Source organism: Mesitornis unicolor, unplaced genomic scaffold, assembly GCF_000695765.1.
Source record: "Mesitornis unicolor isolate BGI_N332 unplaced genomic scaffold, ASM69576v1 scaffold9977, whole genome shotgun sequence".
NCBI lineage: Eukaryota > Metazoa > Chordata > Aves > Mesitornithiformes > Mesitornithidae > Mesitornis > Mesitornis unicolor.
In genome coordinates, this window is record NW_010198372.1 from 38,934 (window position 1) to 65,695 (window position 26,762).

Below are 26,762 nucleotides of genomic sequence, written 5' to 3' on the forward strand. Positions count from 1 at the left end.
AGTCCCATCCTTCCTTTGTGCCTGAAAATCAGAGCACAGTGATTCTTTATGTTCAGTGCTGTAGAAGATTGTCTGTATAGCAGTATGCTCACTTTCTTTTCTCTTTTTTTCCTAAGATATTAAGTGCCTGCCTTGATATATTTTTAGAGAAATAAAGAAAAGAAACAGTGCACAGCTGATAAGCAGTATGTGTATATGAAATATTGTGAGTAATTACACAACACTGTCATAGACATATCTGAAATAAGTTTGTAAGGTTTAACATAAACTGAAAACACTTTTGCAAAACCAGACCCCTAGTGAAACCAAGTCACACGATTAGAAATTTGGGCATTCGTTTAGCTACTGAATGCCAGGCTGTGCAACTGGATGGTGCTCTGATCCATGAACTCACTCGTATTTAGCTTTGGCAGCTCAAGGGATCTGGGGATAGGAGCTGTCTGTATGCCTGTGGAGTTAAGGCCAATGTTTTCACCAAATTTGAAGTCAGTTTAAGTTAAATATTGTCCTGTTATCTGTGGTGGCTGAGGAGCATATGCCAGTACTCTGCTACATAAAGGGCATGGGTTCCTAAGTGTTTGCAGAATGGATAACTGCGCACTTGGGAAGACTGATATTGTTTCAATTAAAGCTGTGCTTTTATTTTTCTCTTTTTTTTTTGTCTTTTTCCATAACTGCTTCCTCTCTGCTTTTTCTTTCCTGATTCCTTTTTCTGTTAACAGCACCTTCCAGTTATCTACTGTAGTGTCTAGCAATATATTTCTCCTCATGAAATGTTCTTTCTCCTTCAGAACATGCTGGCTGTGATAAGAGCTGAGTTACGTATTTCTGTGCCATATTTTGAAAAAGATAAAGCATGTGCTATTTGCTAAATCTGCTTTTTAATAAATTAATCAGCATATTTTACAGTCACTTTGATTCTATAAGACACTCAAGGAGTTTTTCTAATGCTTTCTCATGTTTTGGAAGACTTTTGAACCCTTTTTTGCAACAATTAACTAACTTTGCCTTATGAACTACTTTGCTTTTTCTGTGGTAAAGTTTTAAATCTTCGTATTAAAATCTTCAGCCCTCTTGAGGTTATGTGACTTACCTGTATTTTAAATTTTAAATCCCTTCATGGAAAGGAATTGGATTGTGTGCTTTTTTCTTCTTTGCAAATGTCATAAAATAAGCATTTTCAGATCCTTGGTCTCTAAGGAAGAGCTGGAGTTGCTTGGGATCATTGTATAGACTTTAAACCAGGTTCTCATATGTGGTTTTTTTCAGGAATCCTCACATTGTGTTGAATATTGATCTTGCACCTACAATTCTAGATATTGCTGGATTGGATATTCCTTCTGATATGGATGGTAAATCCATTCTAAAGCTCCTGGATTCTGAGAGACCAGTGAATAGGTAAGAAATAGAAATGTACCTGTGAACATGCATGTGTTCGTACAGGAGAGTGAGCATGTATTCAGCAACATGCAGCAAATTTAAAGGAAAGCATAACAAAATTACCATCTAGATGAGTACATCATTCACTGGAAAATCTAAATACCTATTTGGCGGTATGTGACTGAATTCAGTTATTTATTTTCATTTTGTCAGGTTCATATTCTAGCTATATGGCATCTAGATATACTAAATTTAATTGTATAGCAGTGAGAGAGCAACACATGAAGGTTTTAAGCTCTATGAGTTATAGATTTTAAGTGTCTCTATAGCATCATTTGTATCAAAGCATTTCGTATTGAATAAATTCTAGAATAATTGAGTTGAAAGGGTTGGTTGTGTATCAGACTATGATATAAAGATGGGCTAGCACTCAGAATTGCACAGTTATTATTTTTGTCTTTCCATCAATACCTTCATTGGAAAAAGACTGAGAAAGAGAATTAGACTGGATGCTTGCTAGAGAAGATCAGCAGAAAAGGGGAAGAAGGAGATTTGCTTTACAAGTAGTAGGGTGGATGGAGAGGAGGAAAGGAGCAGCTGCTTTGGAATAGAATACTTTGGGGGTAGCATGCAGGTTAAGAGCCCAAACTGGAGTCAGGAAATCCTGATTTAATTTGTGATCCTTTGTGATCAAGGACAATTCAGTTAATACCCTGTGCCTTAAACATGCTTGTGTTGAAATAGTTGTACTGTGCGAATCTGTTATGGATTTTGTTCCTGTGAGAACAAATCTGTCCTGTGTTTGTTCGTGATTTGCACTGCAGAGGCATATGTGCCTGCTTCATAAAAGCTGGATGTCCCCTTGTGCAGTTACATTTAATGTTTCTCATCTGAATTGGGGGTGGGGGAGAAAACTAGGGCATAACTTGAGTGCTGGTTTTGTGGGAATTGCTTCTTCCTCTCCGTGTTTCCTCCTAGGTTCCATTTAAAGAAAAAGATGAAGGTGTGGAGAGACTCGTTCCTAGTGGAAAGAGGGTAAGGAAAGTGTTAATCACAGAGCGCAGTCTTTTTAAATAGAAGGATACTGAATAGCTAAAGCCAAAGCAGCACTCTACCACAGACCTAAAGCCATTTAGCTGTGCCAGCATCCACACGACTGCAGTATGCCTAATGGCAGTGATTGTGTGATAGGAGGGAATGTATGGCCTCTGCCTGCAGCCTGCATAAATGTGCTGTTAGGGTGGGGGAAGGGGAGTTTTACTTGAATTGAGAGATGGAGAGGCATGCCATTTTTCTTTCAGCTGCTGCCCACCCCCCCGGCCCCACCCCTCCTGTTTGTATCATGGGACTATGAATAACCTTTCCTCCCTGCGTGTTCATCTGCTGGCCATTCCCTCTATGCCTCTGCCTTAATGCATGACATGGGGCATGAAGGGTTTGCAGAGGGCGGCCCTGTAGAATGAGGAGGATATGGTCTCTTTATATTGACTGTTGTTACTGCCTGCGAGTCAGACATGAAACACACTGTCTTAGTTTTCTATGGTTTTGTGCACTCCCTGAGAGGATGATATGAATAACTTGTGTGTTACCGGAGATAATAAGTGCTAGTTTCCACTGGACTGTTAAGTTTTGGCCACCAGTGATGCTATGGACTTGGCATATAACCTAGTCCTCTGAGCCTTTTCAACAAACTCTATGTATATCTTGGAATTAATGCAATTTTTTTTTCTTTTCCAGTAAACTGCTGCATAAGAGGGAGAATGAGAAAGTAGATGCCCAAGAAGAAAACTTTCTACCCAAATATCAGCGTGTGAAAGATCTCTGTCAGCGAGCTGAGTATCAGACAGCTTGTGAACAGCTTGGCCAGGTAGGGCATTGTGGCCCTGACTAAAAGCAGACAGTTGTAGTTGGGCTAAGCTTAACATCTTAACTGTGACAATGTCCTTCACCTTGTCATCAATGGCAGCTTATAAATCAAATGGCTTGTTCTGTGGCCTTTGCTTGAAACTGTATTATTGCATTTATGAGATTGACTGTCAGTCAGGAAATTGCTGATTCAAGTGTGTCTCTGTTGGTTCCTGTCTACTGTTGAAAGAACTGCCTAGGCTGTTTTAACATTTTATTCCCCAAATAGAATGAGGTTTGTGATTCATTAGTGATGAGAAGCTACGATGAACCTAATAGATTGATCTCCAATTCTTAATTTAATTCTTAATTTAACTCATTTTGTTGTTACTATTTGGAATTACATACAATAATGGGACACATTCTGTAAACTCAATACATACCTCCCCTTAACAAAAGTATACTGTGAAAACACATATGTGATTATGACTGCAGGCAACCTGTGTGTATGGGCACAATGCTTATTGATTGTGTGTCATTGCTCTTGTTATTACATAACTGTTCTGGGCAGATATGAAATTATGTTCACTTTTGATCCAACTTATGTAGAAGAAATTAAGGGAAAAAAAATTAGAGTAGTGTCAATACATGGTCTCAGTGCAGAAGGTTTTGCCAATTTACCAGAGTAGTGCAAGGGCATAAGCAAAGCTGTCTACAGCAGCTCCACTCCTGGGGAGATTTCTCCACTCTTGGGGAAATTCTCCTTTTCTGGAAACACGGCAAAATTGACTCTGTGCTATTCCTTTATCATCCAGGTACCAGAGTACCCCATTTCAAAGGTTGTAATGCAGTCTGCCGTGGACATGTAGACAAAGGGATGAAGGTAGATGGGTCCACATGCTAATGTTTCTGTTATTAGACTGGTGTTACCTCATATCCTGGCAGCACAGAGGGCTGACAGAATCAGTCAGTCTGTGGAATATAACCATTCTTGCAGACTTGAGCTGAATGTCTTACCAAGGCTGTAGTCAGTAATGGGCTACTCAGGCTACAGTAGCTCATTTTCTGCTGTCAGAGGCCAGACTCCATGCTTCTGACTCTTGATCACGTAGTTCAGCACACCTGTGAAATGAGTCTGTTGTTCCTGAGGTGTTTGGATTCAATTTATATGTATAAGCATTTTCCAGATGCTCTTTTCCTCCTGTGGATTCTTTGTCAGAGTGATTATAGTGTCCCGTTCTTCCTAAAAATACTGAACTGCAGTATTGTATTGTCATCAGATGTCTTGAGCTGAATTGTAGATGGGTGGGAACAAGCCATTGTTTCTTGACTTTGCAATGTTCTTTGAGTAACTGGGGGAAAAGTCATTGTTTCTCCTACAACATCATCCAGTAAGTAGTTTGGGGAAATACAGCTTTTCTTTTTTCATCAGTATTTTCCCTTTGAGAGAGGTTTCAATTTCTTCCTTTTGTCTTCATTTCCCCAATTATTTTGAACATTATTGTAAGAACAGAGTGGAAAAGAGACTTTCCAAATCCACATTGTCACTGAAACTGTCCCTTTGCATAAGGTAACTTAGCTACATTCAGGCTTCCTTACTCTAATTACTACATGTCTCAGTTATGAAAGAAAGGGAGAAGGCCCTGTATTGTCTACACACATTCACAGACTTACATTTTCTTCCATGGATAATAAAATAGCTTTGACATCTGCAAGAAGTGGGCATAAAATGTCAACTCCGTACTCAGAATTGCCAATAAATTCCAAAGTGAAGGTGTGCTAATAAGAGATGCGTGTGCTGCATCTTCTTTGTCAGGAGACAGAGAAGAGAAGAATTGTTTTGAGCAGTTCAGTCAGATGTAATTGGAAGTGATAGGGTGAAATTGAGCAAAAAAGAAATTTAAGTTGGACATCAGGAAAAATTGCCTAACAATCAAGTCAATTAGCGTCTGGGAAGGGCTCTCAGGGGAGTCTCAATCCATCTAACCCCTGCTCTAGAGAACATGTCCTATGCTGTCTGTCTAGACAGCAAAAATAGTGGGAGATGAATGTGCTTATTTGAGGATGAATTGTGCCTAAATATGGGTGCACCCAAAAGTTTTTTCAGAATGAGGCAAGACTAACTTCTCAAGTGACAAATGGGTGTTGTCTGTTTGCTGGTGCTGTGCACAGCTCTGCATAGTAAGTAGAATGAGCCCAAATTAATAACATAGCACTGCCTTGGGGGAGTTTATGGTATACAGATAGAGTGGTTATTTAGCAGATGTCTCCTGATTCTGCAGGACGCTTTATTATTGGGCATTTAACAGTATCTGGAGTGTTCAGTACAAAAGGTGAATTCTTACATCCTGATGCAAAGATGAAGAGAAGTCTGGGTCAGGATTAGGTGAAAGCCTGCTAAAGTCATTGGGACTCTTTCTTTTGACTTAAGTTTTGGGGACCTGCTATTCCATGTGCAGAATAGTCTGAGCAGTGCCTGGAAATCTGAAGTGTGAGCAGGAGGTAAGCACAAATGGAGGACAAAGACTCAGAGGGGCAGTGAATGAGAAGAGACAAGGACAGAGCTTAGAGTAAAGGAGAGGTGAAGAAAGCTTTCAATGTGAGAAGGAGAATTTGAAATTCTGCTTTGTGAACGTGCAAGTTTGTGAATACAGTTCGATCACCAAAAAACGCTCCTCCTTTGCAAATCTCTGTCACCCTCCTTGACCTATAATCGTTTTGATAAGAGAGCACCAGGGTCATGGAGATGAGGCTATTCACACTGTTTAAAACCTTGTTTCAGAGTCCATTATGTGGGATTTTTTTGGCAACACTAATATATGTAAATTCTTCTGAGTGCAATGGGAGTCTGTGTGTTGCCATGTTTTCTTTTTCAGTCAGTAAGGTTTGGTCTGTGTTGGTTATTTGCATTCAACAAAGGATGACTGTAGGCTCAGATAAAAGAGCAGCTCAGCATTTATATTCAAGGATTTAAAAGAGATGAGCTCCTTCTTCCCACATGAAATGAAAAACATTTATCCTAGTACCTAATGGATTCCACAAAAAAATTTCTCTTCAGTGTAGTTTGGCCTTTCATTCTAAACTGGCTGGTGAGTGGAAGCTGACCCACTTTCATCTGGCAGCCTGCATTAATGTGCTTTAGTGGAAGCCAATTATGATATCAGCATTGTTCTGTAGAGTATTCCCAGCAACTCCATAGTATCATAACAACATCTGCACAAAATCTCCCTCTAAGTTATTTGCCAACTTTGTGCACATTTGTTAAACATGCAGTACCTGCAGCACTGCTGATTGCTGTAGGGAATCTATGCTGTACATGTGAGAAAAAAAAATAAATAATTAAAGAAGCAGCGGTATTAATTTTGTCTGTAGCAGGACCTGGCATAATACAATTATATTGCCAATTTGTGAGGAAAAGTAGTTGTCTGAATTCGTATTATTTCCTTGTCAAATCCTTTTTTTAAAAAAGCTCTATGTGCAAATCTGATACAAGTAGAATTTGTCTTTAAATGGCATTAAAAATAATATTTTTTAGGACAAGTTTCACCAGGATAACATTCAAAATACAAGAATTTGCACTTCATTTCCCTCAGATGTTCAGCAAATGGAAAGTTTTATAGTCTTCCCTCTGATTGCTCTGTGCTGTACCGGGATCAAGAAGAGATATTCTCTTTTGTAACTGGCATGAAGGTGCCGTAAGTAAAAGTGTGTCACTTACTGGATTGGTCCCCATAGTTCTCCGACATAACATGGCATAGCAGTGATGAAAACTATTCTGGTCAATGTGTGCTTTCCTACAGCAATTAATAAGTGGTACCTCTGGATCATATTTCTGCCATCATAATCATCATTAGCCATTGCCTAGTGCCAAGGGTGGAGCAGTAGAAAAAACTACTCTCATTTTCTCTCCTTTTCCTGAGTTGATTTACATTAACCAGACCTAGGAAACTCAGTCAGTTTTTATAAGGAATTTCTTCAAAGACTGGGACATTTTTGATCTGTGTGTCTTTTGTCATTGTCCGGTTCTTTTGTACCTAGGAGAGACATCCTGAGGTTACTAAAGAATTTAGGTTCCGTTGGTAAGTGAAGCATATCAAGCCAGCTACAATCCAGATAATTTTAGTAGCTCATTAAGCAGATCTGTTCCTGAATTCCAGTGCAAGTCGCATGTGCTCAGCAGCTTTCAGGATCTGGTTCTTAATCTGTGACTGCAGCAAGAAACGACTTGTTGATAACTTCATACATTAAAAATTTTATCAGCTCTCAACCTGATAACATTAGGAGGCAACAAACCATGAAAATTAAAATAGTGATGATTTATTAAGGGCTGTGATTCAGGGATTGTATTCCTTATCAGCAATTATAATTAACAAAACTATTTTCCTCCTTTAGCCAGAAATAACCTATAATTCTTTCCAGAGGCTATTTTACTTATGCCTTTTTTTGCTGCTTAATGCTTCACAAAACCAAGAAATTTGCATCTCTTGTTAACTGAGATTTTTAAATTCCTTGTCATTATAGTAGTGGATGTGGCAAGTAGCTTTCCAAAACCCATACCAACGTTTAATAAAACCTTCATTTTTTTTTTCCAAATATCCTGACATGAGTGACAGCACAGTTTAGTTCAAAAGACAATGAATGAGCTGAAGGTCAGGCTTCAATCTCAGAACTGTTACAGACTCGATGTGGGACCTCAGACAAATCAGTTTCCTTTTTGGTGCTGCTGGTTTCTTCCCCCATCACTAATGTAATTTCTGCTTAGGCTGCACTCACTCCTTAGCTTCTGCAGTACCTAACACAGCAGCTGGGACCATTTGATACCACAATCCAATTATATAATTCATTTATTATTAATATAATAATTGTACTCTTAAATTTAGCTGAAAACCTGATTTTTCATATGTGTGCTAGTTGATTGTCCCACCTGCCTCACTTCAGCAACAGTTTGGGACATTAAAAATTCCTCCTGATTTTCTGTCAATAAATTGTTCATCCATCTTATATTTTTAAGGTTTGAGTGATATATAGAGTTTGACAACTGAAATTGAGCTGAGAGCCCAGAGGTCCAAATCTCCAAAAATCGTGAGTTTGTGTAATGAAATAATGTCCAGTTGGAATAAAGATCACACAGTGCTATTTATATACTGATGACATGAAATAGAGGAAACTAGACTTGTTCTTTGCCAATGGATAAATTGGAAGGGAGAGGGGGGGACAAAAAAACCCTAAAAATTGAGAAAATAATACCTGTAGGGAGGGGCTAAGGAACTGGGCATTTTCAGTCAAAAGAATAGCTAAGGAGAGAGCGTCTGTCTGTGTGAATCTAAGGGATGCTGTACAGATGACACGAGCCAAGTATTTCCAGTTAACAAGAACAGAGAAGTAGTAACATGTATGAGACAAACAATGGGAAATTCAAATTGAGTCTTTCCTGAAACCTGTAACACTTGAGCATTAAGACAAGTCGCCAGCAAAAGCAGAACTGCCTCTTGAAGAGAAGAGGCTTGCATCTCTGGATGTTACTGTTTTGTCCTCATTAGCCCAATAAAAAAATAACACAAGGAGCAATCCACAGCAGAGAAGAGCTAACTAAACTGTAACTGTAGTGTTTTGTAGGAGAAAAAATGTATTCTGACTACTCCTAAATCAATTTAGACTGGAAGTTAGAATATTTCTGGCCATTAAAACAGTTTGTTTCTAGCTTGCCATCCAATGTGACAGCAAGGATGGGGTTCAGAAAGCATTCGCATAAACCAAAGAAGATGGAGATTGCTGAAGTGTTTTTGTCAGGTTGCTGGCAGGGACGGAGTACTTTACTATCCTGCAGAAACTTTGATTCTTAGACCCTATATTCCTAAAACTGTTAGGGAGGGAGCCTTGCTGGCAGCTAACTGATCAGACAGTTTCACTTTTCACTTCTGTGTAAAAGGGAATGGAATCCCTTTCGCTTAACAAAAAGAGGAGCTGAGGAGACACAGCGTGATGATTTAGGCCTCAACTCTGAAAGCTGTATGTTTCAACTAGAACTTCTTCTTAGCAAGGTTCGTGTGATCTGCTTTTCCCCCCTAAAGAAAGATTCACTGAGGGAAATGAGTGAATTGTTGGAAAAAGTCCTACAGGGAAGGACATGACTATTTATTTCTGACTGGGGCCTCGAGTAATGACTTTGAATTAACATCTGTGATTGCTGTAGTGGTAAGATGATGTTGATGCACAAAAACCACTTCATGGTGATGGGGGCTGTGAAGGAAGTAGTGGGTTTTTGACACAGAAAACTACAATGTGTCTTTTTTTGCTAAGGGTTCATTTGTATATTCAAGGTGAACAGTGTTACTGGAGGAAAACAGGGCATCTGTTTCAGTCTACAACTGTTGCTGCTAAAATTCATGTTTAGTATAAATTGAAGTCCTAATTTACTCTTGATGGTAGGTATAACAGGTGATTCAGACTGGAGGGGAGAATATGTGTTACAAACTGTCTTCTCTTTACCTTTGCAGTGTACCTTTGAACAAGATTTCTGTTCAGCAGCTCTAATTTCCCCATTAAATTAAAGCCTAGATTCTCTCGCCTTGCTCACAAATAACTGAGTAGCATGGGTTGTGCAGTGAGAGGCAGGGCAGAGGGTGAAGCAGAAGTGTTAGAACAAGCCCAGCACAGTAGGTGGGAGAAAGCACGAGCACAGCAGCTAACTTGGCCTGCCTGGAGATGGTGGGAGATCTCCAGCTGGAACAGCTTTAATGGTTAATGAAGCGTCTGGAAAGTTTTGCACAATGTGAGCTTGATGGACTTCAGGACATGGTGCAAAAGCCATTTATGTGTTGGCTTCAGTAGCCATTCTGCAAGGCTTTACAGGAAGAAGTACAGATTCTTCCTTTGGACTTTTGATACAAGCTGAGATGAAGATTGTGGGGGAGTCTGGGTTTTCCACTGACTTTTGGTTTGTGTTAAACTGCTCTCCCTTTCAGGACCTAGCTTTTATGTGATATTATGAGCTATGGAGCTTGAATTAGGAACACATATTTTGGCCTAATGAAGAAAAGACATGGAAAGTTGGGGGCAAATGATCGACTAACGGCACTTTGTTTTCTTGATTGTTTGAGTTAATCCACTATTTATATGCAGCTACATTTTGCTGCTGGATGGTTATCATTTGTACCTGTGAGCCAAAGTATCTCTGGGGCACTCTGGAGTTCTTCATATATAGATTTAATTATTTAAGTGATTACCTCATATAAAATAGTTTAGTTGCTTCCAGGGGTTGACACAGGTTTCTGTGTGATGGTATGCTCTGCACTAGAAACGAATTTAAATTAACCAGACTTCACGATGTTCAAAGCTTCTTGACTGTCAGGTAGGGATTTTCACAGTTCCCTTGTAATTACTGCCCTTTTCCCCCTGAATTTGAAAGCATCCTGGGAAATGATTGCAACTAATACAGCAGTGATCCTGACCTAGAGAATTTGTATTTGTACTTACACGCAGACCAAGGGTAAGGTATTGAATCCCAGACACATTCCCATACGCGCTCATATCTGTTTGAGGGGAAATAGTAAAAGCTTGGGACCTTGCTTTTTGGATTGGATTTTTTTCCTCCACATCTGTTCAGTGTTTGCTTCTAAAGTAACTTTACGTAGTTCTGCACTGCAGTTGTTCAGCAGTGGGCCTGTTAATGCATACAATGTGCCCTTCCAGCAGAGCCTTTAAGATATTTTCACTGTAGCATACAGCTGCCTTGGAAAGATTTAAACTGCACCAAAAAATAGAGGTTTTTTTCCAGTTCACCTGGAGGGGAAAAATGAGCATCACTTTCTTGACAGGAGATGAAAGAAATGGGAAAAAAAATTTTGGGCCACACATCAGAGCACTTATAGTAGTTCTCATCATGGCATTTAACTTGCCCTCTGTTGAATCTTCATTTTTCATGTATCAGACACCTACAGCATAGAGCTTTATTGAGCAGAAAATGGAGTTTATTCATCTGTTTTCACAAATAAGATTCAGATTAATTGGAATGGGAAACAGCAACAAACATTTTTACATCTTTTTTTCCTTGTGAAAGAAACCATTGCTTATTCTGGTAGAATATCTTCAAACTTCAGTCTGTGGATCAATCAAAGTTAGGCATTTATAAAAAATAATAAAAAAACCACTTCAACAATTTATTCTTCAAAGATTGTTTTTGTTCTGCACCCCATCTAGGTAAATGTGTCCTGCTTTACAGATGAAGACAGTCATGCAAAAATGTCCAATTCAAATGTGTTATTGTCAGTATCTCTCATTAATTTCCTATGAGTCCTTGTGCTGAAAGTTAAGCCGTTTAACTGCATCAGTACAAGGCTTGGGTCGTACAGGAGGTTGGACACAATGTCTGCACCCAAGAAGTAACTACAGCTCAGGAGACCTGGCATCCATTTGTCTGAGGAAATAAGTGGACACATTGTAAAACTCTGTTCATTTTAAATGAGAGAATCTCCCACAGACATAGATAAATCCACTGTAACTGGTCAATTAATTTCTGACTCCTGTTAAATTCTCTAGTATAAAAGCACAGTGATAGGTTTTCTTACTTTGCTGTCATGCAAATAGTGGAGTGAATTTTGATGGAAAATGTAGGCTTTGTTGTCCTAGCCTGGACACACCTCTCTGGGAATTGAAGTGACTGAATCTCCTTCATAGAGCTGCAGGCTGCTGTAAAATGTCATCTCACTTGGGAGCTGTAGCTGTTTTTCCTTCTGTTCTTTTATTTGGAAAATTCTCAATATTCAAGTGAGTCATGGAGGCACAGACTTATAATTTTGTAATGGGGAAAAAGAGGAACGCCTCGCAAGACTCAGCAAAAAGCTGAAGTGTTTCCAAGAGTCTCTATTTAAAGTAGTAGCAACTGCTACTGTGAGGTTTTTCACGTATCTCAAACCCTAGCTCTGTAGCTGGTGGTGTGCTGGTAAATAAAGGAGTAGGTGAAATTGTGTTGTGATATATCTGGGTAATGGGTAAAAATTCTGTGCCAGATCGATGGTGGCTATACTTGCCTGCCCATGGCACAGCTCTGATAGCAGCACAAAGGGAGCTCTAAGCAAGTTATTTCAGGTTTTGAGTAACAGAAGGAGTTGGAGGTGGAGATCAGATTTTCTGTAGTTTGAGTGGAAGAGGGAACTGATTCTCACTTCACAGGCATCCAGGACAATCCTTTTTCTTACCTCCTTTATATGGCCACCTTAGGATGAAGTGAATTATACCCTGAAAGTTGACTGTTCCTCCTCTTGAACTGTAGAACGAGTCTAGATAACCAGCTCAGACCCGATCTTTACAGTAAAGGAATCCACAACTTGAATAAAATCATCCCACTATCAGGCATTTGGACTAGGAATGAGACTTCTTCAGAAAGTTTTTTCCCTTCTTGTAGAGTATGGGATGAAACTGAGATTATATTTAGGCCTGGACCTTGCTGCCCTTTTAATGGCATAACGGTGGTATAGATTCCTGCCAGCCTGACAAACACACTTGCTGGTAGGCAAAGATTATTTTCAAACCTGTGGATAAAGCTTGAAAGTCCTTGGTTTATCCCACAGTTATGCTTCTGAAAGTTGTCAATTGTCACCTCCATGTTTTTATCTGTAGTATTGATTTCATTAAGAAATTTCCATTGTTCTGCCTCCTGAAACAAATGCAAGAGTGTTTCAAAGAGTTTCCTGTTTTGTCTGAAAATGGAAGATTACAAAATATCTGGTTTGGTAGTGGATGACAGATGAGTCCCAGCTTACTACAATGAGGAATCTCTGGTGGATCGCTGGAGCTGGCCTTCAGACAAAGCACGGTTGGGACTGGGTTTTAATGACCAGATTTTTCTTCCAGAAATGGCAGTGTGTGGAAGATGCCAGTGGAAAGCTCAAGCTACACAAGTGCAAGGGAGTGGGAAACATGGCAGCTGCAGGCAACAGCAAAGGCACTTCCAATATTTTGCCCAAGTATTACAACAGGAATAACGAAGACTGCAATTGCGAAGAGAATGAATACAAGCTGAGCCATGTTGGACGGAGAAAGAAACTCTTAAAGAAAAGTGAGTGAACCCACTGTACCTTCTGTCTCTGTCTTAGAAAACTTACAAGTTTGTTTGGGAACACATGTAATTGTCCTGATTTTCGTGGACATTGAATTCTATCGGCATATTTACTCTTCATTTACCTGTGAAACAGTGTGCCTCATATTGGACAATCAGATTTGAAAATATCTCTGTCTGTAGGAAGAGGAGTGTTTTGACCCAAAATAGGGTCCTGTATTTATGTCTTTCAAAACTGGGAAATGCAGTACACGCATGGAAGTGGCAAGTAGCACATCCTTGCATAGGCCATGAAGCATGAACAGTGTTTTACAGCAAATGCTCCAGTTTTCAGCAGGTACTGCAATGCTTGGAGCCATTACTGCAGTAATTTATTTTTAATGAGGATGCGTGTGCTTTGTTACAGAAGCTGCTTGCTTCTAACATCCTTTCCTTGTGCTCAGTCAGCAGAGACAAGGCTGACTTTTAACCAGAGATCATGTCCAAAGACTGTTTCTGGTTTCCTTGGCACGGATCAGGTGCTTTTTCAGAAAGCCCATTCCACTGGCTCTGCATTAAACCTTAGTCAGACTAACATCTATATTTGAAGTACATAGTCTAATTATAGATTAAAGAGGCAAATGGCAGCACAGAATTATTATTCACTTGTAATGTTTCTTTCGTCTCACTCCACAAATACAGACCCTTAATTATTTAGCAGATTAGTCTTTCTGTATAATGACCTGGCACAAGCTTCAAACAGAGAGTTTAAATTGATTTTCTCCCATTATATTTCCCTTGCAAGCTGATTAGTACCTACTAAGCTAATTTTTAGTTGAAAAAAAATTATTGGTTCCAGAATGAAAGTACTCAACTATACTTGCTGTTTAAATGTGTGGCACAGCAGATAATCTTTAAATAACACTAGAACTTGCTGTTCAATTAAGTTGTTTTTTTTGAAGTCACACAGAAGAAAGTTCAGTCCTGGAGTGTCAAATAATAGGAGTAGGTCGAAGGCACGTAAATAAGAAGAGGAAAACAATTTAAGTGAGAGCAACATAATGCTATCTGATAATACTTAACACTTACTTAAGTACTTTTAATCTGTGTTGTGCTTCCTAAATATTAACTGATTTTCACAACAGCCAGAGGAGGTGGTTACGTGTATAATTACCTCTAGTTTATGTATGAAGGGAGATGAGTTAAAAAAGTGAAGGTTGCTCCCCCTAGCAGAGGGATCAGAATGGTGTTTTTTTCCCTGTGTTCTGCTCAGAGGAGGCAGAGTTTATACTGTACCATTCAGCTCACTTGCCTCGTGAACCTTAAGGCATAAACTTGAGCAGCGTAAGATAGGATCTTGACAACCATGTTCCCATTGTTTGTGTCTTAAGTAAAGTAATAGACTCCCCACATGCTTTGTTTTTCCCTCTGCCCACATCCAGGGTGTGCCATGCAGTGGAAGAGGTTAGCTCAGGCCTACTGACATAGACTTTTTGATTTGGTGTGGGCTTTTCGTTCTGCTGCACTTGTCTAATAAAGCACACACAACACAAATGAGCACAAAGCAGTGCAAGTCAAGGTAACATACCAACATTTTTTTAAACGGCTTACCTAGAAAGCTGCTTCACTGGATTGTGAATGGTGAGAGGGTGATATGAATACTGATGATGTGTATTTGGATTTTTATGACCCGTTTCATGAGATTTGGGATAACGTGCAGCCTGTGCTGGGTTGCATAGTTCTGAGGGCATCTTTGGGGTCTGCTGCTCAGAATGTGATGAGTGCATGGGATCATACTGCAGCCCTACTTGAATGCCAGTAGATGCCATTCATCAGATTAAACAATAGCTAAATAAAACAGTTTCAAGCTGGACTAGGGTCATGTCCACATTAATGCTTTAGTTCACGGCAATTTTTGGTTTTGAAGGAAACACCCTGATCACTCCTTTGGTCATGCACAGTAGAGATGGAGTTGCAGAGCAGTTTTGATGGATTCTAATCTACAGTTATATGCAAAAAGCTAAGTTGGATGCCCTGCTTCTAGGGTGCATTAAGTATGTTGTGAACCCTAGTGGGGTTATGAGGATTTTCAGAAAGAAAAACCAGTCATGTAGTGAGAACATGTCATCTAAAAGACCAGACTAAATTGCTGATAGAGGGGCTGGAGCACCCAATGTTTTGATAAAATAATTACTTTCTAATGTAGGTGAGGTCTAGACCCATTGTTGGGTGCACCAGTGCATTTAGCAGGCAACAATGTTTTCTAAATTGGGTAAATTCAGTTGCCAAACAGGGTCATGTCATGTACATGCCATTTAGGCCATGTACAAATACAAAATTCACCTGCAAAGCTTTTACATGGTAGAAACACATAAGCATTAACATTTGGTGTATCTGGGTTTGGGTGTCAGGGATGTTTGCATTTCTGTGTCCTCCTTATTTTATTTAGTATGTTTTTATTTTTATAGGAAAGATGAAACAAAGCTTTGCAGTAGGTAGAAAGTCTAAAGTGATAGTGAGCTCTTAAAATCTTTGGCTGTGTTGTGGTCTGTTATGTTTTTTCTTGCTGTGGATTTGATCTCCTCCTGTGATGAACAAGTGCATGTGATTAAAGGAGTTATTCAGCTGCATGTCGAGAAGTGATGATGATAGGCCACACAGACTTGTAAACAACAAACACAAGTGTGTACAAAGGGGCTAGTGAATTTTTATTCCAATTTTCATGTCATTTGTTTTTCTTTTGAGCTAGTCTCAATGCTGGAGCAAAATGACCTTCTTTGTTATTAAAAAAAACCAACCTCAAACCTGAACATCAACTACTTTAAAGATGATGCATTTGAACTATAATTTTTAATGACAGTTGGTAGGAACTGGATATAAGAAAGTTTTTTGGTTTGGTTTTTTTTTCCCCTTTGAAATATCTAAGGGCACAGATTCGAAATAAGTTTTCTAGAAATCCCTAGGTACATAATGCCCAAGAAAAAACACCTCTAAACCTTTAACCATATTTCTGGACACTTGAGATACTTTTGAAAATTTGACTTCAAGGTGCCTAATTTTACCTTGGTGTTAAAGGAAAAGAAAATGCTTCTACTCTACAAAATTCTGGAGAATGTATAGGCATTACTGGGAAATGGCAAGCAGGAATTCATGAAGCTAATGGTAAATACTTTCCTCATGACACGTGTAGAAGCAGAATCCTTGCATACTGACTTGTTCTGTCATCATTGGGATGCTGGTAAATATCAGATCCAAAATACCTATGTGGAGTAAGTATCAGCAGGGAAGACCAAGAGTTCTCTGTCCTCTGCTGTGTTTCTGCTGGGCAGTCGTGCTTCTGCTTTAGGGAAGTTGCCGTAAAGTAGTTAGAGTTGGTTAAGGTCTTCTCAGCTGTCCCTGAGAGATTGATCATTTCCAAATGGTCTCAGTGTTCAATCATGGATCTGACAGCTGTAAAATAAGTAATAAGGCTTGAGTGATGAGGGTGTGAGGAGAGTTAAATATAAACCCAAAGGCTGGGCATGTTTATGTCAGATATGAAGTTTGTTTTTGGAATACAACATTGCCTTGCTTTATTCAGTTGAATAATAATAATTTTGAATACTATAGTCTGTGCTTTCACTAGACAGTGTTGAAACCTGAGGTGCTACCAAAAAATAGTTTTAAAAAATCATGTGTTTGAGTCTCTAGAGTCTCTGGGGAAATCTGGACGAGGACAGCATACTTCTTTTCAGGCTCCAGCGAAGACCAGTGTGGTCATCAAGTGGTCCAAGAAGACACAGCTGGATGAGTGGGACACTGAAACAGACTTGGCTTTCTTAGGCTTAAATTTCTCTGGACTCCATTTCCAGACTCGGTTTTGAGAATGCAGTTCTTTAGTAGCACCATCTATAAGACAGCTGGCTTCTGTATGACCAGAGGAGGAGCTTGTAGAGCTTACCAAAGCCAAACTTTAATACTTTAAGAAGTATGGGTGTTTTGGGCCAAATATGTAACAGCCCTAGATCTACTTTGTTTCTGGATTGTGCACACAGACAAATGAATTGGAGAGTAAAAAAATCTGGGGGAGGATTGACTAATAAGTAATTAGACATTGGTATTTATGCCTGCAGTGCACTTTGCAGGTGGGAGAGCACAGCACAGATAAATATTGATCTTAGTAAATATTCTAACCACTTCCTCTGAAAATAATTTTTTCAGAGTTTGGTACTAATGACAGCGCTGAGTAAGTGCTGCAGATAGCTTGTTGTGATAAGCGATACAAGAAGTCCTTCATGAGCTGTCTCACTCCAGACCAATTTGTTTGTTGTCAGGCTGGGTTAGTTTGGCTGCGAAGGAGGAGTAACTCCTGCCTTCCAGTTCTTCAGGGACGTGTGTAGACGACTTCCCTGCAGCTGTCTGCTGAGGTCCAGCATGCTGGATTGGCATATTAGACTTGGGAGAAAGGTAAATTGTTAGTTGGCTGAGCTTAACAAGATGAAATGAGGGAACAATTAAAGAAATGGGAGTTTATACTTTGAATATAATTGTTAGGGCATAGCTTTTTGGATCTTCCTCCTACTTCTGAAAAGATGGGAGTTTCCTTCTCATTTAGTCAAACATTTCCTGAATGGGTGCCTGAAATAGGGTTGGTCCTGTGGGGGTTTTTTGTCCCTTCAGCAGTGACTCGCCTGGCTTAATATCAGCAATAAACTTTGAACCGCAGGTGGAAAAAGTGCAAAGGCAGACAATCCAGCTGATATTCTACTTTCCATGTGTGGTGCTGACAAGAATATAGTGCTTGGACCAGTTTCAGATGGGAGGAGATGTTTACTTCTCTTCCCACAGTCTGAAAAATGGCTTTTGAGACCTCTAATCCATTTGAAATTAATGTTAGGCTTCTTGAAAAAAGTTGCTCTGTGCTAATGCCAAAACATGCCAATTGGCATGAGTTATTTCTTTTGTCAATTTTGGTTGTTCTACCTCCTGTTGCTTTTTCTTTTTTCCCACCCGTTTTGCGGGGAAGATTATCCCATAGAAAAACCTGGCTTTTCTATGAACCTTGGGAGTGCAAGGAAGTCTTATCTGGCACATTGGTTGAGTTTTCCCCTTACCAGATTGCAGAAGGAATGTCCCCTTCTTGTGAGATGGTCTGCGTGATTCAGCTGTATGTAAAGGAGAGGTGACCAAAGGAGCCAAGGGACTCAAATGCTTCTGGTAATGTCTTCAGTGACTCCAAACTACATGTTCAGAGCAAAGACTCAGGCACAGGACAGGAAGGAGAGGAGAGGCTGTGGTACTTTGGTTGTACGTTTTTCCTCAAAGAATTAAGTGGTTATGCTTAGTGCAATGAGTGACTCTCAGCAGTCACTGGCAGTGAGGAGGAAATACGGTCAGAAATGGACCCCATCATGCAGCAGGGAAGTTTAGATGCAGATTTAGACTCCATAACTACCATATCTTTGTGCTATTCCAGACCAAACAGAAGAGGAGCTCTGGGAATTTGGGCTGGGACAGAGAACTTTGGAAAGCAGTAATGGTGAAAGGATCAGTGAGAATCTCGTACTGTGCAGTGACAATTCATAGCAAATGTTTTGTTTTGCCTTTGGGCTGCAAAGTCTGAGGGGGTGCATAGCACTGGAGGGTGGTGCTTTGTGTAGAAACTCACTGGTCTGCACATCAGGAAAATGATGGCAAAGAGGAGAATCGGATGTGAATAAAAGTAAAGATTCAGATATTAATCCCTTCTGAAAAAATACAGTATCTTACCGTGAAGAACAAGCATAGGATTGACAAAAGGCTGAGGCTGAACACGGAATACTTGAGACAACGTCAACAAAGTGTTGCGGGGGAGCGTTGTGCAGTGGACAAGAGAAAACCAATGTGTAAGGATGACCTCGCTGTCTGTCCAAACTGTCATGGCTCGTTTTTGAGTTCTTACTGCCATCTAGTGACTGCTGGGGGAAGAGCAGAGTCTCTTTGAGTTGTTTGCTCTCAAAGTGCTATTGGACAAATACATTTTCTTTCCCCTCTGCCATCCTTGTGCATTTGCATTACGTCTGCCTTCTCTATCATGCCCTAAGGTATCCATCCGTGCAAGGGTAATGAAGCAGCAGCTCAGAGGACAACTGCAACAAACACCATTTGTCATCCAATTAATTCCAAATGTCACAGGGCTCCTAAGGAGGACCAAATCGTAACCTGCCGTTTCTCCCCCTCTTAATCCTTTCACTTCTTTTTCCATGCAGAGTACAAACCGAGTTATGTCCGGAACCGCTCTATCCGTTCTGTATCTGTTGAGCTGCATGGAGCTGTTTATAACTTAGGTTTAGAGGATGGCTACCAACCCGTCTTACCAAGAAACATCACCAAGCGGCACAAGATGCAGAGAGCTAGTCTCCTTCATGAGGAGGAAGATAAAGATGTGGGGGAATTCAGTGGCACTGGTGGCATTGCAGAGTATACAGCCCCTAACCTAATAAAAGTGACTCACAGGTGAGTACACATGTTGCATTTCTAAAAGCTATTGCTGCTTTAAGTGCTGCTTTACATAAATGGTGATAAGCGTATTGTGTCCCTTTTGGATACCCATTCTAGCTTCACTAAAAATCTTACTTTCATCTGCACAACAGATTTTGGTTTTGTTTTCATTTTGTCACATACAGAGAGACATGAAACCGCTGAAGAACTGCAGCAGTGCTTTTATGTCTTCTGCACTTTGGAGGCAGTAATCACTGATCAGTGCATGTTTCCGGTGAGGACAGGCAAAACTGTTTGCAACAGTTGTGTCTGCACCTAAGTGAAACCAGGAAAGGCTCTACCTGCAGAAATCCCAGTGTGCTGTGGGTAACCTGGCCTGGCTGGAGACCAAAGGCAATAATTGGAGTGTGACCTGGTTTCATGTAATTGATTGCTTCATGTTTCAAACCAAACTACTCCTAAGGAAGGGAGCCGTCTCTGATAGCTTTCTGTAGCCAGCGGTAGGAAAGAAAAATCTATATTATGGATGAAGCTGGATGCACCAGGGGTATGTGGAAGTAGAACAAATTGAGAGAGAGGTCAGGGAATTGCCTGGCCACTCTAATAGCTAAAAGTCTTTTCCTCAGTGTGCAAGTCTAGGGGCTGATGATGTATCTTCAGCTGCACATAATTAGTTTAGTCAGCATTTCTGCTTGTGAATTATCAGGAAATCCACCAATCAGTATTGATTTCATGCATTAAATTGTTTAATGACTGGGTCACGTAAACATGCACGAGCCAGTTAGCTGCTGTTGAAGTCTGTGGTTTCCATTTGATTTCTGTTTACAGGGTTAGAGACTTGCTGGTACAAGGAAACACAGCTAGGGTCACATCAGAGAATTGTGCCCTCTTACCCCAGCAACAGTGAATGTTCAGGACCCATAAATCACTTTTTGTGCTCTTTTTCTGGAACAAGTTAAATTGATTTTTACTGCTTTACTGGATGAATCCCAAATCCATACAAGGAACTATCGGGAAGGTTGTACACAGTTTCTGAGGAATCCTCAGGAGCCCTTGTGGAAAAGAAGGCAGGGGGACAACATACAGGAGGTGAACTAAAGAAAATAGAGGAGTGTTGAAAATGCTCAGCTTTAATTTAAACAAGCATTCAAAAATGACTACATGGTATTTGTTGGCCCCTAACAAACTTCTCGGGTAATTCTGTCAAGTGGGGGTTTTTTTGTTGTTTTTGTTTTTGTGAAGAAAAATTAAAACCTAGATTGCATTGGAAGTTAGTGAAATGTACGCACTTGAGATTGTCAGTGGGCGTCTTGCCTTTGAAGTCAGGGAGAAATCTTTTAAAATTTTTTGTAGAATACAGCAAAATTTCTCTGTTTGTTTTGGGGGTTTGGGTTTTTTTTTCCTTTTCTTTATGGTTTAGTAATACATCTTATAAAGAAGTACTTTATCCTTGTCCGTACCGCCATATCACTTAATTATGCATTGGGAAATAGCTTCTGAGTAATGCTTTCAGTGCTTGCTAGTTAGTAGAGGTTATTTATGTAGACAGCCTAATGAATAAGCAAGAAATCTGTGCAGCACAATTTACATATCAAAATTGAGGAGTCAACAGGTTCTGCTGGGTAGGAATATCCTCCTTAAATTTTTCTACTTCGGAAAAATTTCCATGGCAACTCAAACCCCAGCTTCTTTCCTGGCTCATAGTGCACTCTTACTCTCCTGAATGAACATTGTTTTTTTGAATCCTGCATGTCATTTCCAGTCTGGCTTCTCATCTGTCCTGGAGCTGTGTTAATTAAAGCTAGCTGTTTGCATTGCTCTGTGTGTGGGTATCCGCTATAATAAACCTTGTTTGTTTTTCCATGCCAAGGTGCTATATCCTGGAGAATGACACCGTTCAGTGTGACACAGATCTGTACAGGTCACTGCAAGCTTGGAAGGACCATAAACTTCATATTGACCACGAGGTCAGTGGTGTTATCTGTCCTGAATTTTCAGTGTGCTTTTAGCATGGTTTTCTGTGGGCTGATAGGATCATGCTGACTGTGTGTGCGTCTGGGTATCTGCGTCCCTCCCTTGAACCTTTTGACCTTGCTGGCTGATTTCAGAATAGATATTTCAGAGAGAGTGAAGTTATTACGAGTTTGTTAAGACAAGATGCTGAGTGGAGGAGGGAACTGTAACTGAAAGGACAGCTGGGATCTGGAATTGAATTGTTTTTCCTTAGGCTTGTGTGTGTGAAGAACCTGGAGGTAATTTGCTCTATGAAATTCCCCAAGCCTGTAACGTTGCATGGAGGTTGTTGTTCCAAAAGTGTAGGACCCGGCACTTGGCCTTGTTGAACCTCATGCAATTGGGCTTGGCCCATCTCTCTAGCCTGTCCAGGTCCCTCAGCAGAACCTGTCTACCCTCAGGCAGATCCAGTGCCTGCCCTCTTTAGTATCATCTGCTTAATATTGAGGAGTGTAAGCTCAAACCCTTCACACATGTTGTGTATGAAAGAGGCAGTCTTCCAAGGACCAGATAGTGGTGGAACAAATGCCAAAGCAAAGCATAAAGAAAGGACCTCCTGCATTCTCTTACCAAATTACGTGAATTCATAGCACAGTCCCATGTCAAAACTTGTTGGCTGCCTTTTGTGGTACAGACTGACATGTAGCAAGGCAGATAGATATTGAAAATCTTAATAGGTCTGCTAGAATCAAAAAAGGGCAATTCCAGTATTCTGAAATTCTTCTGATTCTTTTTTTTTCTTCAGAAAATGCAGGCTATATGGAGTGACAAAGAAAATGAGAGCTCACTTCTGTCCTGTTGTGTTCCTGGCTTAGGGTCACAGGGCTGGATTCTTTGTGTATTTTTCATGAGCACTGTCCTGTCTTCAGCAGCCATGTGCTTCCACTACACTTATGGCCATTGATGTCTGATGTAGCCTTGCAGTGACTTTGTTGTTCACACTGAATTACTTTGTTTTTTCTGCTGTGTAAACAACCAAGGTAGAAGCCTGTAATGCCCATCTGGGGGAAATGGGCCACACTGTGTGAGTTGGGCTGAACAAAAGGAGGAGTTTCATTTATGGGAAAAAATAGGCAGTTAAAAATAACTTGTGGGTGGCACAAACTGCTAATCCACATCCTGTGTCACCAGACATTGCTAAAGACTGCCATGCAAAATGATGGTGCCTTGCTGCTTTGCTTTTGTCAGAAGATCTGAAGGGGGGACTTCAGAGCACCCCCTTCACAACCCCTTTCCAGGATCATAACGGACTGAAATTGAAGGGCTTCATTTTCCTTTGAGTAATCTTTCTGCCCTTGCAAATGTGCTGTAGAGCACAAGGGGAAAGACCGCAATGGAAGGCAGGGGTGGTTGTGTCTACCTGGGGCTGTGACCCCCCACTCCTTTCACTTTCAGTCATCAAAGCTGGGAAACTACCAGTGAGTTTCCTCCTGCTGTAGTTTCGTTTTGGAAAGCTAGATGGATAATCCGAAAATGCTTGTTAGTGGTGAGAGTCGTGGATGGTGGTGGAAAGGACGCATTCGGTGACAATAGAATGGGATTGGGAATGTTAGAATCAGACCAAATCATGCTGTCTTTTTTACCTGTATCTTTACTTTTTTTTAGATTGAAACTTTGCAAAATAAAATAAAAAACCTGAGGGAGGTGAGAGGTCATCTGAAGAAGAAGCGACCTGAAGAGTGTGATTGTAACAAGATAAGGTATATCTTTTGTAGATCAGATAATTGTTTGTAGTGTGCAACTGTAGCTGATTTCTGTCTTCACGGAATAGATCAGAATCTGTTTTGTTAAATGATTGCCTACTTACCGTGCTCTTGTATACACCGCTGACTTCGTGTGCCAGATCTGTTTGGTTGCCAGTGCAGATGATTTGTTAATTTTAAGTGCAACAAGTCATACTAAAATTGAGATTATGCATTAAGGTCTCTGCATAGTTGGTTTCAGATATAGCCAAACAGAATTTGACTCTGAGAAAGCTGTTCTCAAGGGAACCAGAAGAAACTGCTCCTGATGACAATGATCACAGAGCTATCCCTGAGGCTGCCGGGAACCAGATGGCACCAAGAGTGCAGCAGTGGCAGTGACAGTAGTGGTACGAGTGTCACAAAAGCAACTCTGTCTCTGTACTGAGAATGTGAGTACGCCAAGGCAGCGGTGGCGTTAGCTCAGGCTAAAGCAGCTTTAATGAAATAGCCTTGGTGAGAGGATGTAGGTGAAACTTCTGTCATTGGTGTAATGGAATGAGGTTTTTGAGCATAGTGCTTAAATCCTTGGAGGTGCAGCATAGCTTCAGCAACAGGTCACTGAAATATGAACATTGTTCTTGGGTTGTGCCCATCCTTACTGGGAACCCATGGCAAGAAGTGTTTAAAATGAAATCAGTATAATTCTAAATGCTAAATCCCCCCCCCCCCCCCGCAAAAAAAAAAATCATATTGTCTTATAATCCACTGCTTTCAAAACTGATGTTAACAACTGAGTTGAATAGATACTGTAAAGATGAAGTTATTGTTATGGTAGCTGTAACATTCTTGACATATACTAGAAAACATTTTTTTATGCCCAATATAGGAAGCACTAATATTTGTGCATAGCATTATTAAGATGAATAATCCCACTGAAATCAGTGAAGGTAATCATCTGAGGTATATGTTTAAGTGTTTGCAGAATTGCATTGAATTAGGATTTAGCATTTAGGATTAGTTAATTAAATACTTAGTGATTGTCCAAGATAAAACAAATTGACTGAAGAGAGATAGTTCTTTAATAATCTTATTTTGTTAACTTGCCATAAGGATTAAATTTATTAAAGCTCCCAGTAGCATTAATGATTTAAAAGATTTGTTTTGTTTTGAAGGTAATTTTAGTCTGACGACTAACTGAATTCTGATGTAGTAACATTTATTGAACTTAGTTTGTCTTTGCTGATTTGTGTGGGTAGTATAATGAACTTTATTAGTCAGAAAATATTGCTATTGACTTAGGGCTGTTTTGCCTTTTTTTAACTTTGCAAACGACACAGAAAGGAAATTTTTGCAAAATCTTGTAAGAGTTTCTGGAGACAGGGCCAAAACAGCAGAGCCGCCCAGCTACACTGGCCATGCCTGCTTACACCTCCGGATCTCCAACTATAATGCTAGACACACAGCTATTGCTGAGACATTTCATATGTGGTGTTAACGTTTTCCTGGAAGTTCTAGGTAGTAACAACAGTGGGAAAAAACGCAATCATATGAAGTACAACTGACACTTAAATTATTTCACAAAGAAAGAAAAACGGCAGGAAGGTGGTGTATAGTTGTCATCGCATCATCTGAACAAATCAGTGAATGTTCAGTTGAAGAAAGGTTGTAGTTTAATTACTGCAGTCTGTTGATTTTATCTGCCCCGTGTAGGGAAACAAGAACCAATGACAACTAAAATTTAAAGCTGTATAGCTGAAATGATGTGGCTCCTCAGTGCAGTGCAGTGTCAGAGCACCAGATGTCTCTGTGCACAAAAGCACTAAAGGAAAGAAAGCGGCACAGCAGGGCTCAAGAGCTCTGACCCAGGCTAGAAAAACTGCTCTGCATTCATCACATACCCTGAAGGAATAAATCGAAGGGAAAAATGACACTGGCTTAAACATGCTTCAAATCCATTATGGAAGTGTGGCATGAATAGGAGAAATTGCCTTTCTGTTGTTCATCAGCAATGCTGTTTTTATTTTGCAGTTACCATTCAAAACACAAAAGCAAACTGAGGCACAAGGGATCCAGTCTTCATCCGTTCAAGTAAGTGAAGGCCTGTTCCTTTGAAAGAGGAAATGCAAAGACATTTGGTCCATCCACACAAGCATAAGTAGCAGCATTTCATTTATCCTGTATTAGAAAGAATAAACACACAGACACCTGGGCAAGGAACTAAGCCCATCTTGAAATGCTTGTGAATTCTGAGATGGGGTTGCTGGTTTGGGAAGCATCACACCGCAGACTTCACAGGCAAGCCTATAAGCCCCTTCGGCTTAATTTTTTTTCCAGTGAATTGCAGAGTCATATCCAGAGCCATTTGGAAGAGAAGCTGTTTAAAATAATAGCAGTTATTTCTGTCCCTCAAAGCAGCTTATTTTATTAGCTGCTTCATTTTTTTTTTAGGTGTGTTCAAGTATAACAGAGTCTGCATGACCCTAATGTTTCATGTGTGCAGGAAAGCCCTACAGGAGAAAGACAGGCTCTGGCTGCTTCGAGAGCAGAGACGGAAGAAGAAACTGCGCAAGCTGCTGAAGAGAATAAAAAACAATGACACATGCAGCATGCCTGGTCTGACCTGCTTCACCCATGACAACCAGCACTGGCAAACTGCTCCCCTTTGGACACGTAAGGATACTTTAAACTAAGTGATAGCTAGGTGGGTACTGGCTAGGCTGGGCTAGGTTTTTGGCTTAAGTTACCAGTATAGTTATTTATGTAGCCAAAGCTATGCTGTCTTCCTTATACTAAATAATCTCTGTTTCAGTGTGGGCATTATCCTTGCACAAAAGACAAGGGCATTAAAAACAAAACCAACTGCAAATGAAAACCTACCGGTAGTGTGCATGACACAGTTGTATCTCACCCTCTTGAATGTTTCTCAAGCAGAGAAGACAGGGAAAGCAATCAGCCAAGAGGCTGCTTTGATTCGTTAGCCACATTGTGTGCAGAACCAGCAGCTGATGCTGGGAGGAATTCTTTGCTTTAGAGCTCCAGCATAAGAGAGAAACTGGATGTGAATAAAATAATGTAATAAGCAGTGCCCAGAGGCTGCAGCATAGAGCTGATGTCTTTGTAACTCTTCAATTTGCAGTGGGCCCTTTCTGTGCCTGTACCAGTGCCAACAACAACACATACTGGTGCTTGAGGACAATCAACGAGACCCACAACTTCCTGTTTTGTGAATTTGCTACTGGCTTTTTGGAGTATTTTGATCTCAATACCGATCCTTATCAGGTACCTGATCATAGAACAGCTCTAGAAACTGAAATAGCGCAGTATTGGTGCAGATTAGATAAAGC

The 26,762-nt window shown here is 40.2% G+C and overlaps 1 protein-coding gene across 2 annotated transcripts in view; it reads left to right on the top strand.

Annotated features, from left to right (window-relative positions):
• SULF2 (sulfatase 2) overlaps positions 1 to 26,762 on the top strand; it is a 62,931-nt gene that overhangs the window by 33,176 nt on the left and 2,993 nt on the right. For both annotated transcript variants that reach the window (XM_010189121.1, XM_010189120.1), the window contains exons 7-16: positions 1,270 to 1,398; positions 2,359 to 2,415; positions 3,118 to 3,247; positions 13,078 to 13,282; positions 19,489 to 19,735; positions 21,591 to 21,687; positions 23,339 to 23,433; positions 25,447 to 25,506; positions 25,919 to 26,088; positions 26,555 to 26,697. In XM_010189121.1, the coding sequence (XP_010187423.1) occupies positions 1,270 to 1,398; positions 2,359 to 2,415; positions 3,118 to 3,247; positions 13,078 to 13,282; positions 19,489 to 19,735; positions 21,591 to 21,687; positions 23,339 to 23,433; positions 25,447 to 25,506; positions 25,919 to 26,088; positions 26,555 to 26,697 (1,333 nt within the window). The remainder of the gene's footprint in view (positions 1 to 1,269; positions 1,399 to 2,358; positions 2,416 to 3,117; positions 3,248 to 13,077; positions 13,283 to 19,488; positions 19,736 to 21,590; positions 21,688 to 23,338; positions 23,434 to 25,446; positions 25,507 to 25,918; positions 26,089 to 26,554; positions 26,698 to 26,762) is intronic.